Here is a 14703-nt window from a genome sequence, read left to right on the forward strand (position 1 = left end):
TGCGGGAAGACATGGGTGTGCTGATTCTCCCCCTCCTCCACCCACTCCCGTTAAAGGGGCGGGTGAATGTGCATCGCCTCGCCGATCGCGCCTCTCACCACCAGCTCGGTCAGCGGATCCTGCGAGTCATCGCGGGCCCTGCGCCTCAGCTCCGCCATGTCCTTCTGCTTCTCCCTCGGCGCCCTGGCTGATTCGGCGGAGAGCACCAGCTGGGCCTGCGATCGTCGCTGTCGCTGTCACCGGCCAACGAGCTTCAGGCCCCGGCGTCGGGAGTGACAGGAACCCGCTGCTCCCCAGCAAACACCAAATTGCCTCACGTCCACCCAACGCTCGCCGTCGCTCGTGCTCGACGTCCGGTCTTCCCGGCCGATGGGGCGGCGCTGGCGAACACCGGCATACGGTCCTCCCAACGGTAGACGTCGCAACAGAGCACCGACCATCGGTCCTCCCAATGTCAGCGATCGCAGGAGACCGCCGGCCAGGTCCTCCCAACGACAGATGTCGCAGCAGATCACCGAACAACGGTCCTCCCCAAGCCAGGCGTCGCTGCAGAGCACTGGATAACGGGACTCGCAATGCCGGGGGTTGGTGATGAGCGACATTGGAAGAGGTTTCCCTCTCTTCACAAGAAATGACAAGACAACAATCATAAGTTCAGAGGCTAGTGGACGCTGGCTCATAGACCCTGAAGGGTGCCAGGTTGTTTTTAAACAGTACACACAAAATGCTGGTGGAACACAGCAGGTCAGGCAGCATCTATAGGGAGAAGCGCTGTCGACGTTTCGGGCTGAGACCCTTCGTCAGGACTAACTGAAAGGAAAGATAGTAAGAGATTTGAAAGTAGGAGGGGGAGGGGGAAATGCGAAATGATAGGAGAAGACCGGAGGGGGTGGGATGAAGGCTAAGAGCTGGAAAGGTGATTGGCGAAAGTGATACAGAGCTGGAGAAGGGAAAGGATCATGGGACGGGAGGCCTCGGGAGAAAGAAAGGGGGAGAGGGGAGCACCAGAGGGAGATGGAGAACAGGCAGAATGATAGGCAGAGAAAGAGAGAAAAAAAACAAACAAAATATGTCAGGGATGGGGTAAGGGGAGGAGAGGCACTAACAGAAGTTAGAGAAGTCAATGTTCATGCCATCAGGTTGGAGGCTACCCAGCCGGTATATAAGGTGTTGTTCCTTCAACCTGAGGTTGGATTCATTTTGATAGTAGAGGAGGCCATGGATAGACATATCAGAATGGGAATGGGACGTGGAATTAAAATGTGTGGCCACTGGGAGATCCTGCTTTCTCTGGCGGACCGAGCGTAGGTGTTCAGTGAAACGGTCTCCCAGTCTGCGTGAGATCTCACCAATGTATCAGAGACCACACCGGGAGCACCGGACGCAGTATAACACACCAGCCGACTCACAGGTGAAGTGTCGCCTCTCCTGGAAGGACTGTCTGGGGCCTTGAATGGTGGTGAGGGAGGAAGTGTAAGGGCAGGTGTAGCATTTGTTTCGCTTACAAGGATAAGTGCCAGGAGGGAGATCGGTGGGAAGGGATGGGGGGGGAGGGAAAGATGTGCTTGGTAGTGGGATCCCGTTGGATGTTACGGAGAATTATACGTTGGACCTGGAGGCTGGTGGGGTGGTAGGTGAGGATAAGGGGAACCCTATCCCGAAAATGCAATCCCCTTCTCACAATTCCTCTGTCTCCGCTGCATCTGCTCTCAGGATGAGGCTTTTCATTCCAGGACGAAGGAGATGTCTTCCTTTTTTTAAACAAAGGGGCTTCCCTTCTTCCACCATCAATTCTGCTCTCAAACACATCTCTCCCATTTCCCATACATCTGCCCTCCACCCCACTCGGGATAGGGTTCCCCTTGTCCTCACCTACCACCCCACCAGCCTCCAGGTCCAACGTATAATTCTACGCCACCTCCAACGGGATCCCACTACCAAGCGCTTTAAAATACTTTCATCTTCGACTGCTTCGGGACACTCTTGGAAAGTTGGTTAATGACCATCCCAATGCCAAGCGGCAGTTGGAGAGCGCTGTTCTAAGGGGGTTACTTTCAGCTGCAACGCTGAGCAACGGTCCTCCTAACGCTGTTCTGCTAGGAGGCAGAGAAAAGAGCAACGCGTACAAACAAGCTGGATGAACTCAGCAGGTCGGGCAGCATCCGTTTAAATGAGCAGTCAACGTTTCGGGCCGAGACCCTTCGACCCGATGAAACGTCGACTGCTCATTTCAACGGATGCTGCCCGACCTGCTGAGTTCATCCAGCTTGTTTCTACGTGTTGATTCGACCACAGCATCTGCAGTGTGCTTTGTGTTTAGAAAGAAGAGCATCCTCCCAATGCCAAGGTTTAGGCATGAGAGATGAAAGGCATTTGAGTCAGTTCTTCCAAACTTGCATGTTGTGTTTTAATGGATTTTTTTTAAATCACCCTTCAAATCAACCAAACTCCAAATATAATTCAACATTGGTATTGACATTTCTCTTTGGGCAACATGGGGGTCTATTGTTCATAAGCGGTATTAGTATATGCTGAGATTATAGATAGAACAGCACAGAAACCGGTCATTCGGCCTATCTAGCCCACACTGATCCATTTAAACTGTCCACCTGCTCCAGGACCATAGCCCTTCTTACCTCTCCCATCTGTATACCTTTCCACACTTAAACGTTATTTTAAAATTATATACAAATTATTCAAGTTATTTTAAGATGTGCAATTATTACATTCTGACAAGGAACATGATCGAAACATAATTCAAGTCAAGTCGCTCTTTATTGTCATTTCGACCATAAGCACGGTAAAAACGAAACAACGTTCCTCCGGGACCAAGGTGCTACATGAAACAACACAAAACTACACTAGATTACACAGGACTACATAAAATGCACAAAACAGTGCAGGGCAGTACAATAGTTAATTAATTGATTGATTAATTAATTAATAATCAACAAGACAATAGGCACAGTAGATGACAAATTTCAATATAATAGTAATAAATGAGTCAGTCTAGACTCTGGGTATTGAGGAATCTGATGGTTTGAGGGAAGAAACTGTTGCACAGTCTGGTCATGAGAGCCCGAATGCTTTGGTACCTTTTCCCAGACGGCAGGAGGGAGAAGAGATTGTGTGAGGGGTGTGTGGGGTCCTTCATAATGCTGTTTGCTTTGCAGATACAGCGTGTGGTGTAAATGTCCGTAATGCCGGGAAGAGAGACCCCGATGATCTTCTCAGCTGACCTCACTATCCGCTGCAGGGTCTTGCGATCCGAGTTGGTGCAATTCCTGAACCAGGCAGTGGTACAGCTGCTCAGGAGGCTCTCGATACAACCCCTGTAGAATGTGGTGAGGATGGGGGGTGGGAGATAGACTTTCCTCAGTCTTCGCAGAAAGTAGAGACACTGCTGGGCTTTCTTTGCTTTGGAGCTGGTGTTGAGGGACCAGGTGAGATTCTCCGCCAGGTGAACCCCAAGAAGTTTGGTGCTCTTTACGCCCTCTACTAAGGAGCCGTCGATGTTCAGTGGGGAGTGGTCACTCAGAGCTCTCCTGAAGTCAACAGCCATTTCTTTTGTTTTGTTCACATTCAGAGACAGGTTGTTGGCTCTGCACCAGTCCGTTAGCCGCTGCACCTCCTCTCTGTAAGCTGACTGGTCGTTCTTGCTGCTGAGACCCACCACGGTCGTGTCATCGACGAACTTGATGATACGATTCGCCAGAAAGCAGAAACGCTCTCCTCAGCAATGTATACCAATCTGCGCACTAATGCATTTATACTGTTATAAAATATTGTTGTATCAATATTATGAATATCGTTATATCTGTCCAATTGATGAACGTCGGGTCTATAATTCGTTGCAAAAGCTTAACTATTAGCTTAAAATCTGTTAATTGTACATTTCCAATTAGTCTTTTGAGTAGTCGCAATTGTGCAGCGGAAAACAAGCTTAAAAGATCAGAAAATAATATTTTCAATTTGAAACCTATTGGTGTCGTTTGATATTAATCTGCTTATGTCATTTTCAAGGAATATCGATATTTAGATTAATCGCGTCCGTATGGGGAAAATGTGATTCAAGTACGTCTTTAATAATAAAAGTTTTAGAATTTTACTGGCACGTCATATTTAAAAATGAGACGTCATTTCGCGCCGTTGCCATATATGGAACGAACGATTTGCATAAGGTTATATCAGGAAGTGAGCGTGCGACGGGCCCGCTCATTTGCTGGTGAGATCAGGAGGGAATTGTTGTCTGTCTGCTGCAGTCCTTTCCATTAAACTTAGTTTTTATTTTATCTTAGTCTGTTGCAAGTGCTTGATAGTTAATTGCAAAGATGTTCGAGGCTCGTTTGGTACAGGGTAGCATCCTGAAGAAGGTGCTGGAGGCCCTGAAGGACCTGATCACCGAAGCTTGTTGGGACATCAGCTCGACCGGCATCAGCCTGCAGTCCATGGATAGTTCGCATGTCTCCCTGGTTCAGCTCACCCTTCGCAGCGACGGGTTCGACACATACCGTTGCGACAGAAATCTATCCATGGGGGTAAATCTCAGCAGGTGCGTGCTTTTGTAGGAGAAAATAGTGCTACTCTGCGTTCGTGATGCGTTATGTTACATGCACGGCTAAGGTGGGCCAAATCGTGGGTTATTTCCTAAAAATACATTTAATATCTGCTTGCTATGGAATCATAGACTTAGCTAAACTTACAGAAGTGTACCGTGATCTGAATAAAATTCCATTTGTACAACTTACATAACATTGTGGGGCAGCTAAAATGGACGCCACGACTTGCTGTTGAGTGAACTTAACTTATAACTGTTTAAACAATTAGACATTCTTGTCATTAAAGAAAATTTTGGATCAGGGTATTCGGTCTGCCCCGCTGTGTTGCCCAGGCCCCCATTTCCCTCCGTTTTTGTTGCAAAAAGGCGCCACCGGCCCGCCTGTGACGTCAATTGCGCGCGAAAGGACAAAGGCCGGGTTGGCGGGAATATGCCCAGGCTTGTTACTGTTCCTTGATTAAAATAGGAAATTTAAACTATTTTAATCCTGTTTCTAAATTGAAACTTTTTTTCTTATTTTACACCCACACCTGCAACACTTTAAAGAACGGGGACTATTCAGTAATTTAGTCTGCCCTACCGTTGAAATAAATTATATGTTAACCCTAACCTAACTTCATGTAGTGCATTACGTCCACCAGTTATAACTTACTGGGGAGGCGAATGAGTTGGCCATTGGGTGTAGTCTGCAATTAATTGAAGGATTGAAATAAATCTTGAAGGATCTTGGGGGGGGGGGGGAGATAATAAAGAGTTTGTTTCCTCTTGCAGGAAAATCAAGGACTATTAATCGCGGTTTAAAAATACCCAGTTCCCAATTTAAATTGGGTGATGAATTTTCTTTTTGCAGACAATCAAGAATCTGCAATACCTCAAAAGACAGTGGAAGCAGAGTTTGCTAGCTGTTTAATAAGGTTTATGACAACAAGGTGCTGCATATGAGGCTGTTTAACAAGATAAGAGCCTGTGGTATTACGGGAAAGGAACTAGCATAGATAAAAGATTGGCTGACAGGAGGCAGAGTGTGTTTAGAGGGGAGCCTTTTGGATGCTGGTGGCTAGCGATGCACGGCAGGGGTCTGTGTTTTATGTCAATGATTTGGGTGGTGGGATTGATGGATTTGTGGCCAGCTTTGTGGGAGAATGGGCAAAGAAGTGGTGTAGGGAGGTGCACAGTCATGCACTTTGGTAGAAGATGCTTTATAACGGTATGGACTGTGTTCCAAATGGGTAGAAAATTCAGAAAATCAGGGGGACTTGGGAGTCTTGTGTGTAGGATTTCCTAAAGTTTAACTTGCAGGTTGAGTCAGTGGTAAGGAGGGCAAATCCAATGTTGGCATACATTTCCAGAGGACTAGAATACAAAACTAAGAATGTAGTGGAGCTTAGAAGAACTGCGAATGGGATGGGGAGGGGTGTCTTGTTGGAACCTATCAAATATTGAAAGGCCTAGATAGAGTGGATGTAAAGAGGATGATTCCTATGGCGGGGGGAGTATAGGACCAGAGGGCACAGCCTGAAGAGCGGGAAGTCCATTTGGAGCAGATAAGTGAGAACTTGTTTGGTCAGAGGGTGGTGAATCTGGAATTCATCACCACAGGTGGCTGTGCAGGCCAAGTCATTTAGGAAAATTAAGGTGGACACTGAGGTTCTTGATTAATCAGGACACCAAAGATTATGGGGAGAAGGGAGGTGATTGGGATTGAGAAGGGTAATAAATCAGCCATGATGGGATGGTGAAGCAGACTATGGGCCAATGGCCTAATTCTTGTGAAAGGTTACCGCGTTAGAGTATGGCACTAGGTTTGTGCGATCTTGTTGAACGACAGAGCAAGGTTTAAGGGCCTGCCACTGATTCTAATTTGTACATTTGTTTGACAAACTATCAGTCTTCAGGTGCAAGTGCACTGTGTGCAGAAGAGAATTTCTAATTTTTCCCACCCTTGCATGCAAGTTTTCCTTCTGTGATTCCACGGCCACAACAAGGGTGACACAACTACTACAAGCTGCCGCCTCCTAATTCTGGAGGTCCACATTCTGACCTCTGGTGCAGTCTGTGTGGAGTTTGCAAGCTCTCCCTATAGATTTCCTCCAGGTGTTACGGTTTCCTCCCAAAACTCAACCGTTTGTAGCTTAATTAACCACTCTTGGGAGTTGTTGGGAAGCTGAGAGAAGTGTCAAGGGGAGAAATTAGTAGGGCGTGGGATTGATACACCAGCTGATGTAGGTGCAATGATTTCTTATATCTTACAGAAATATGTATAATGCATTATCAACCCCAAGGACCCTCTGACGTGGTTTGGGCTGAAATGGTATTGAGTTATCAGGCAATGGATGTGTTCATCCTGTGAGATGTAGCATTATTTGTTCCCCAGCCAAAGGTATCTAGTTACTGTGAACCAGAGTGCACAACCTCTGACATTTGTTCCTTCTCCAACCAAGGTTTTGGAACCAATAACAATGTAGATTAGGCAAACTCTAGAGAGTGCAAGAGTTTAAGGTTGGAGACAAAAGAGAGAGTCAATAAGAATAGAATGTCATGATCTGTCTCCACCAAGCATCACTAGAACAATGAGCTTATAAGAATGGTGTGTTGACTGACAATGATTTTGGGCTATTTCTAATACTCTTGTTCCTTTTGTAGCATGTCCAAAATTCTTAAGTGTGCTGGCAACGAGGATATCATCACACTGAGAGCAGAGGACAATGCGGACACGCTGGCGCTGGTGTTTGAATCACAGAGTGGGTATCAGGCGCTTGCATGTCGCAGCTTGGTTCCTTTCTGACGGTTGCAGGAAATAACTGTAGCAGGCTGTGCGTCCTCTCGGGGCATTTCCCAAATTCAGTAAGGTTGCGGTTAGTCCACACTCCTGATTCCCAAGTCTTGTGCTCAAAAATCTACCGACTTCAACCTCACCTCTCAAGTATAGAATTTGGTAGGATTCTTTTGGGCTGAAGCAGCCCATTTATAACAAACTAGTGTCACATTGTATACGTAGGCCAAGTGTATTAAGGTACTTTTTTTTTAAAAAGTGCTATGTGACACGTTCCCAGGGCCCTAAATTGCATTGGCTTACCACAGATGATGTGCAATCAATCAGATTTTCTGCACTGAAGTTGAATTGTAGAGGGGCTGTACCCGATTTTCTACCCTTTTATCAAGGGTGATTTACTTAGTTCAGTCTTGCCCAGCTGGTATGCAAAGATTTTATCAGATTGCCAGCATGTTATATTCACGTCAAAGCAACTTGGGTGTTGCCTGCATAGAAGGAGGTTGCTCTGGCCCACTGGATCCACATCTTCTCAGAGAGCAATCCCTTTCTCCCACTAATTTACTCCATATTCTGTTCATTTTCGCCACCTGCATCCTAAAGCTGACTTACAGCAGCCAATTAAGCTGCCAACCATGCGTTGTTAAATGTAGGGAGCAATTGGAGAAAACATACTTGATCGCGGGGGGGGGGGGGGGGGGGGGGGTTAGCCTGCAAACTTCATGCTCTTGTTACTTGTGGTCAAATCACATCTTGAGCATCAGTGTGTCCTTTATTTGCATTCAATAAACAGAAAATTGTTTCTATATTCTGTACACATCCGTGGTATTCTAGTAAATCTCTTCACATTCTTCTAACGATGCACTGCTAGAGTGCTGAAGATTGCGTATAAATTGTGGAATTATGTTTAGGGCTACACAACAGCATAACGGTTAGTATAACATTTACAGCACGAGTGACTCGCGTTAAATTCTGCCCCGTGAGAAGTTTGTATGTTCTCTCTGTGACTATGTGGGTGTCCTCTGGTTCCCGCATTCCAAAGGCACACGGGTTAGGTTAGTTGGTCGAGTGGGTGTAATCGAGCAGTAAGATTGATGTTTACTACTGACTGTCTTACAGATCAGGAGAAGGTGTCTGATTATGAGATGAAGCTGATGGACTTGGATGTTGAGCAGCTTGGAATTCCAGTAAGTCACTGTGTTAGTCTGTGTCATTGATGGACATATCTTTGCTTTTGGTCTGCGGTGGTCCTGAGTGTGTGCTCTGTCCTGGTGCCTTGCAGGAGCAGGAGTACAGCTGTGTGGTGAAAATGCCGTCCGGTGAATTTGCCCGCATCTGCCGAGACCTGAGCCAGATTGGCGACGCTGTTGTGATCTCCTGCGCCAAGGATGGCGTGAAGTTCTCCGCCAGTGGCGAATTGGGGACGGGCAACGTTAAGCTGTCGCAGACCAGCAACGTGGATAAAGAGGAGGAGGCGGTGAATGGCTTTGATTGCTCTGTGAACCATGGGGAATAGAGCTTACTGCAGATGAGCAGATCACCCAACTGGATCCACCAGACATGTCCATCCACCTACACTCATTGGTCCTCCTATCCAGTAGCAGCTGGAAATGATGTACCACGATATCCCTTTCATCCCACATTCACTGGCCATTTTATTAGATAGAGCAGTGGAACCTGCTGTGGTCTTGTGCTGCTGTTGCCCGCCCAAGGTTTGACGTGCATTCAGAGATGCTCTTTTGCGCACCGTTACAACACCTGCTTATTTGAGTTACTGTCAACTTGAACCAGTCTAGCCATCCTCTGACCGCTCTCATTCCCAGGGGATTTTCGCCCACAGAACTAATGTTTGCTGGATGTTTTTTGTTTCTCGCACTGATCACAGATCAGTACTTTCTGAGATATTCAATCCACCCCATCTGGCACCAACAATCATTCCATGGTCAAAGTCACTTCAATCACATTTCCTCCCCATCTTTTGTCTAGTCTGAACAATAGCTCAACTTCCTGACCAAGTCTGCATGCTTTTATGCATTGAGTCGCTGCCACGATTGCCTGATCAGATACATGCATTAATGAGCAGGTTTGCCTAACAAAGTGACCACAGATTGTATACCTCGTGCTGGGAAATGGTCTCAGGTCAGGTCATTGATTCCTTTTCCTTACAGGTCGTTTCAAACTTTTAGCAGTTCACAAGTTAGAAATGCTGGCAGTAGCCGAGCTTCCATACAGTAGTGGAAGCCTGCAGCGACCAGCAGATCCATTCTGTCCCCTGGAGGCTTGTCCACGTATACAGGCTATACACGTCAGGTGTTTGTAAGCTGAAGAGAGCCTATATTTGTTCATAGTTGTGGGTATCTATGGCCCTGGCTATAACTTTTCATCTTTGGTTTACCTGGGGCTGTGGCTTGCTACGCTTCAAGGAACAGATTACAGGGCAATTCTTTTGCTGACTGTAACTTGAAATAGTACACAGACCAGAAACGGCAAGAATTTCAGCTCCCTGGCAGGCTTGAATGGACAGGTGTAGTGGGGAGGAGGGTTAACCACACTTGCCTTGCGACCACCAACCCAGTACCAACAATAACTTTTAATTCTTCCAGGTCAACCGACCAGAAACTTGGCCACAGAACGAACTATCCATTGTTTGCACCCAACTTTGTTGCGTAGTGATTTCTTGTGACACAGTCTAGTTTTCATGTGGGGCAACTTTGGGGTTCTGGGCAGAATAAACAGATAGATAAACTGATGAATAGATGTGGTAAATAGATAAACGGAGAGATGTTAACAGATAGATGTTAATGACCACTAGAAATCTACAACGCCATAAAAAGCAAGTAACTTGAACTCGCTTGCGGTTGCATTAAGATCCTCACTGACCATTTCCTCTGTTGCAAGAGGTGTGACTGCAGTCCATCATGGCTCGCTGTGCCGTGCAACAATCTGGCTGCACGATTTAACTTTGCAAACCTGCTTTTCTCCACAGGTGACCATTGAGATGAACGAGCCTGTGCAGCTGACCTTTGCCCTACGGTATCTGAACTTCTTCACAAAAGCAACTCCTCTCTCGCCGACAGTCACACTCAGCATGTCAGCGGACATTCCTCTAGGTACGTATTCTAGGGCCGTTAAATCTGGCGTCCAGTATACGGTGCTGCCGGGCTTGAGCTTCCCTTTTGAGTGAAGTCATGGAGAACAATGAAGAATTGTTGTCACATTTGGAGGGCATTCTGACTAAACGTAGTGCAGCTCCAGTGACAAGACTTCTGAAGTCAATGTGAAGTCTTGAAGGTTACAGCAGGCTATATGTCCAACAGGCTGCTTTTAAAATGTGATTGTTTCTGCCTCGCACTCAGAATTGACTCTAAATTCTGTTTATTTCATGCTCACCTCTACTTCCATTTGCAGTAAATCTGAGCCACACCATTTTGACTCTGGTGAAGATGATGGGATCTTCCCATTTATCCTCATAATTTTACACTTCTGGCCTCTTAGACCCTAAGTTATAGGAGCAGACCCATCAAGTCTGCTCTGCCATTCAATCTTGCCCCCTCTTCAGCCTTCTCCCCGTAACCTTGTCATTGGCCAATTAAGAACCTGTCACCACTTTAAATGCACCTAATGACCTGGCCTCCACAGCTGCCTGTGGTCACAAATTCACCACCCTCTGGCAAAAGAAATTCCATTGCATCTCTGTTTTAAATGGACATCCCTCTATCCTGAGGCTGTGCCTTCTTGTCCTAGACTCTCCCACCATGGGAAACATACTTTCCGCATCTACTCTGATTAGGCATTTCAACATTCGAAAGGTTTCAATGAGATTTTCCCCCTCATCCTTCTAAATTCCAGCGAGTACAGGCCCAGAGCCATCAGACATTCCTTATATGATAACACTTTCAATCTCGGGGATCCTCCTCTGACCCCCTCTCCAATGCCAGAATACCTTTCTTAGGTAAAGAGCCCAGAACTTCACAATACTCAAGATGAGGCTTCGCTGGTGTCTTATAAAGCCTCAGCATCACATCCCTACTTGTATATTCTAGACCTCTTGGAATGAATGCTAACATTGTATTTGCCAAACTCACCACCAATTCAACCTGCAAGTTAACTTTTAGGGTGTTCTGCGTAAACAGTCCCAAGTCCCTTTGCATCTCAGGTGTTTGGATTTTCTCTGTTTAGCAAGTAGTCTACATTTATTTCTTCTACCAAAGTGTATGACCATGCATTTTGCAAATTGTATTTAATTTGCCCCTTTCTTGCCCAGTCTCCTAAACTGTCTAAGTCTTTCTGTAGCCTTCCTGTTCCCTCAACACTACACACCTTTCCTTCAATCTTTGCATCATCTGTAAGTTTGGTAACAAAGCCATTATTTTCATCATCTAAACTATTGATAGACAGCAGAAAAAGAAGCACTCCCAACACTGACCCTGCAGAATGCCACTAGTCACTGGCTGCCAATCAGGAAAGAATCCTTTTATTCTTGCTTGCTGCCTCCTACCAATCAGCCGATACTCTAACCCTGCCAATGACTTTGCTGTAATACCATGGGCTCTTGGTAAGCAGTCTTGTGTGTGGCACCTTGTCAAAGGCCTTCTGAAAATCCAAATACACAGCATCCGCTGCGTCTCGTTTGTCTATCCTACTTGTGATCTCAAAGAATCCCAATGGGTTCATCATGTAAAATTTTCCCTTAAGGAAACCATGCTGACTTGGTCCTATCTTGTCTTGTGTCACCAAGTACTCCATAACCTCATCCCTAACATTTGACTCCAACCACTGAGGTCAGGTTAACTGGTCTACGATTTCCTTTCTGCTGCCTCCCTTCTTTCTTAAAGAGTGGAGTGACATTTGCAATTTTCCTTTCCTCCAGAACCATGCCAGAGTTCAGTGATTCTTGAAAGATCATTTCTAATGCCTCCACAATCTCTATCACAACCACCTTTCAGAAGCCTATGGTGCAGTTCATCTGGTCCAGGTGACTTGCACCTTTGGGTCTTTCAGCTTTTTGAGCACCTTCTCCCTTGTAATTGCAACTGCACTCACTTCTCTTCCCTCACTCCCTTCAACACCTGGTATGCTGCTAGTGTCTTCCACAGTGAAGACTAATGCAAAATACTCATATAATTCATCTGCCATCTCCTCGTCCCCCATCACTATTTCTCTGGCCTCATTTTCTGGCAGTCCTACATCCACTCATCCCTCTTATTTTTATATACTTGTAAAAGCTTTTCCTATCCACCTTGATACTGTTTGCTAGCTTGCTTCATCGTTTCCTTCCGAATGATTTTTTTTAAGTTGCTTTCTGTAGGTTTTTAAAAGCTTCCTAATCCTCCATCTTCCTGCTATTTTTGCTTTGTTGTATGCCCTTTCTTTTACTTATACATCAGCTTTGACTTCCCAGAAACTCCAGTTATTGCTGCCCTGCTGTCATCCCTGCCAGCATCTCTTTCCAATTTACTTTGGCCTACTCCTCTCTCATACCACTGTAATTCCTTTTACTCCGCTACATCACACTTTATTTTCACCCTATCGAATTTCAAGCTTAACTCCAATCATATTGTGATCACTGTCTCCTAAGGGCTCCTTTACCTGAAGCTCCGTACTCACTTCCGGTTCATTACATAACACCCACTCCAGTATAACCAATCCCCTTGTAGGCTCAGTGACAAACTGCTCTAAAAAGCCATCCCGTGGGCATTCAACAAACTCACTCTCTTGGGATCCATAACCGACCTGATCTTCCTAAATCTACCTGCATGTTAAAACATTTCCCATGATTGTCGTAACGTTGGCCTTTTGACTCGCCTTTTCTATTCCCCATTATGCCAAAGAAAATCCTTTCTTCATCTGTTTTCTGTGGTCTTGCAGAGATAGTTTTGTCTTAGAAAAGTCTTTATTAACCTGCAGCCTTTCCCCGTCCCCCTCCCACTCCTACTGCAAACTGTTAAGTGTACGCTTAACCTTATCTGTGGCCTAATTAATGTTTTACATGGTGTTTTGGCTCATTCTAGCCAGTCCCTCAGCCGATAAGGTACCCCCTTGATCAGCACAGTTTCTCTTTCATGACCAAGGGTTAGTAACTTACCCATCGTTCCTCTACTCCTTTGAGTGGTTTGATATTGATCGTGTATCCTTTTGTGTATACTGGTTCCAAATGACCTCATTATGATTTTTGGAGCCTTACTGAGTAACCGTGTGATCTTTTATCTTCGATCTGAAAGCCATTTGAATCTGAGCTCCTGACTCCTTTATTGGCCATGCCAATACAATGGCGTTGGTCAGGCTTGATCTGGGATTGTGAAAATTACGGGTCTTAACCTGTTTGGAACACTATGGTAATTGGTGGGGTCCTGTTGAGACTTCTGATATCAGCGTTCAGTTCATTGGATCAGAATACTACAGCCCAGGAATAGACTATTTGTCCCATTTTTGGCTCTGTGGAAAATCTGTCCCATTGGATTCAGGGCTGGGGTGCATCTGTGGAACTTTGAGAGATTGTAGAGACTCACCCACTTGAGTATGTTCAGGGTATAGGTGGAGAGGTTTTTGGGTGTGTAATTAATGAGTGAAAAGTGGCTGACATTGGCCATGATCTTTATAAGAACAGCTGGATCAAAAGGCAAAATGATCTTCTGTTCATTGGGTTTGACATTCCTAGTGGACAGTTGGGACTGAGCCGTTGCACATTTGGAGTTTAAATGCTCAACAGTTTCTAAATGTGCAGTTTAAGGGAAGTAACCCTCCGTTGCCTGGGAAATAATTTGGACATGGCTGTATGAGACCAGAAGGTATTTAATTCCATTTTGGTTTGTGTACATTTCTTCTATCGGCACACTGAAATATTCGTCCACAGAAAGTGAGTTAGAGTGGAAGTGCATGAGCTGTCCAACACATAAGGGACAAACATATCCAACTGCAGTCAATACAGACTAGAGGATTAAAAATATTATTGATAGTGGAACCTAATATGTAGAGTTGGGTCCTATCACACTTGAGTCAGGCAGAATATGCCAGTGTCTAATGATTAATTTTGGCTTTGCAGTGGTGGAGTACAAGATTGCAGACATGGGGCACATCAAGTATTATTTGGCACCCAAGATTGAAGATGAAGAGGCTTCCTAAAATAAGGAATTTAGATGATGAAGATTGACCATCGGAGGGGCAAACTTGTCATGCAGTTATTGGAGATAACTGAAGATTCTAGGACCAAGTTCAGTGGCGTTGTCTTGGTGACCAACTTCTCCTTTACAGGTGTCTTTGTTCCTAACCTGACGCTTTTGTAGATATTTTCTGTAAATATGATATCCAACATTTCACTTTGTTATAAAGGAGCTTCAGTGAAACGGAGAGAAATAAATTGTTTCTGTGGTGTTAA

At 45.4% G+C, this 14703-nt stretch overlaps 2 protein-coding genes across 2 annotated transcripts in view; one reads left to right on the plus strand and one right to left on the minus strand.

Moving 5' to 3' along the window:
• The window catches only part of cds2 (CDP-diacylglycerol synthase (phosphatidate cytidylyltransferase) 2), a 63007-nt gene extending 62637 nt beyond the window's left edge, over positions 1–370 (minus strand). Inside the window, exon 1 of the mRNA XM_059965464.1 lies at positions 99–370. Within this exon, the coding sequence (XP_059821447.1) occupies positions 99–158 (60 nt within the window). The 5' untranslated portion in view covers positions 159–370. The remainder of the gene's footprint in view (positions 1–98) is intronic.
• A 3837-nt stretch (positions 371–4207) lies between these two features.
• pcna (proliferating cell nuclear antigen) lies at positions 4208–14703 on the plus strand. Its single transcript, XM_059965476.1, has 6 exons — positions 4208–4552; positions 7202–7299; positions 8448–8515; positions 8611–8805; positions 10315–10438; positions 14371–14703. The coding sequence occupies exons 1-6, from the start codon at positions 4332–4334 to the stop codon at positions 14448–14450; spliced, it is 786 nt and encodes a 261-aa protein (XP_059821459.1). The 5' UTR covers positions 4208–4331; the 3' UTR covers positions 14451–14703.

The sequence above is a fragment of the Hypanus sabinus genome, chromosome 1 (assembly GCF_030144855.1).
Source record: "Hypanus sabinus isolate sHypSab1 chromosome 1, sHypSab1.hap1, whole genome shotgun sequence".
Classification (NCBI taxonomy): Eukaryota; Metazoa; Chordata; class Chondrichthyes; order Myliobatiformes; family Dasyatidae; genus Hypanus; species Hypanus sabinus.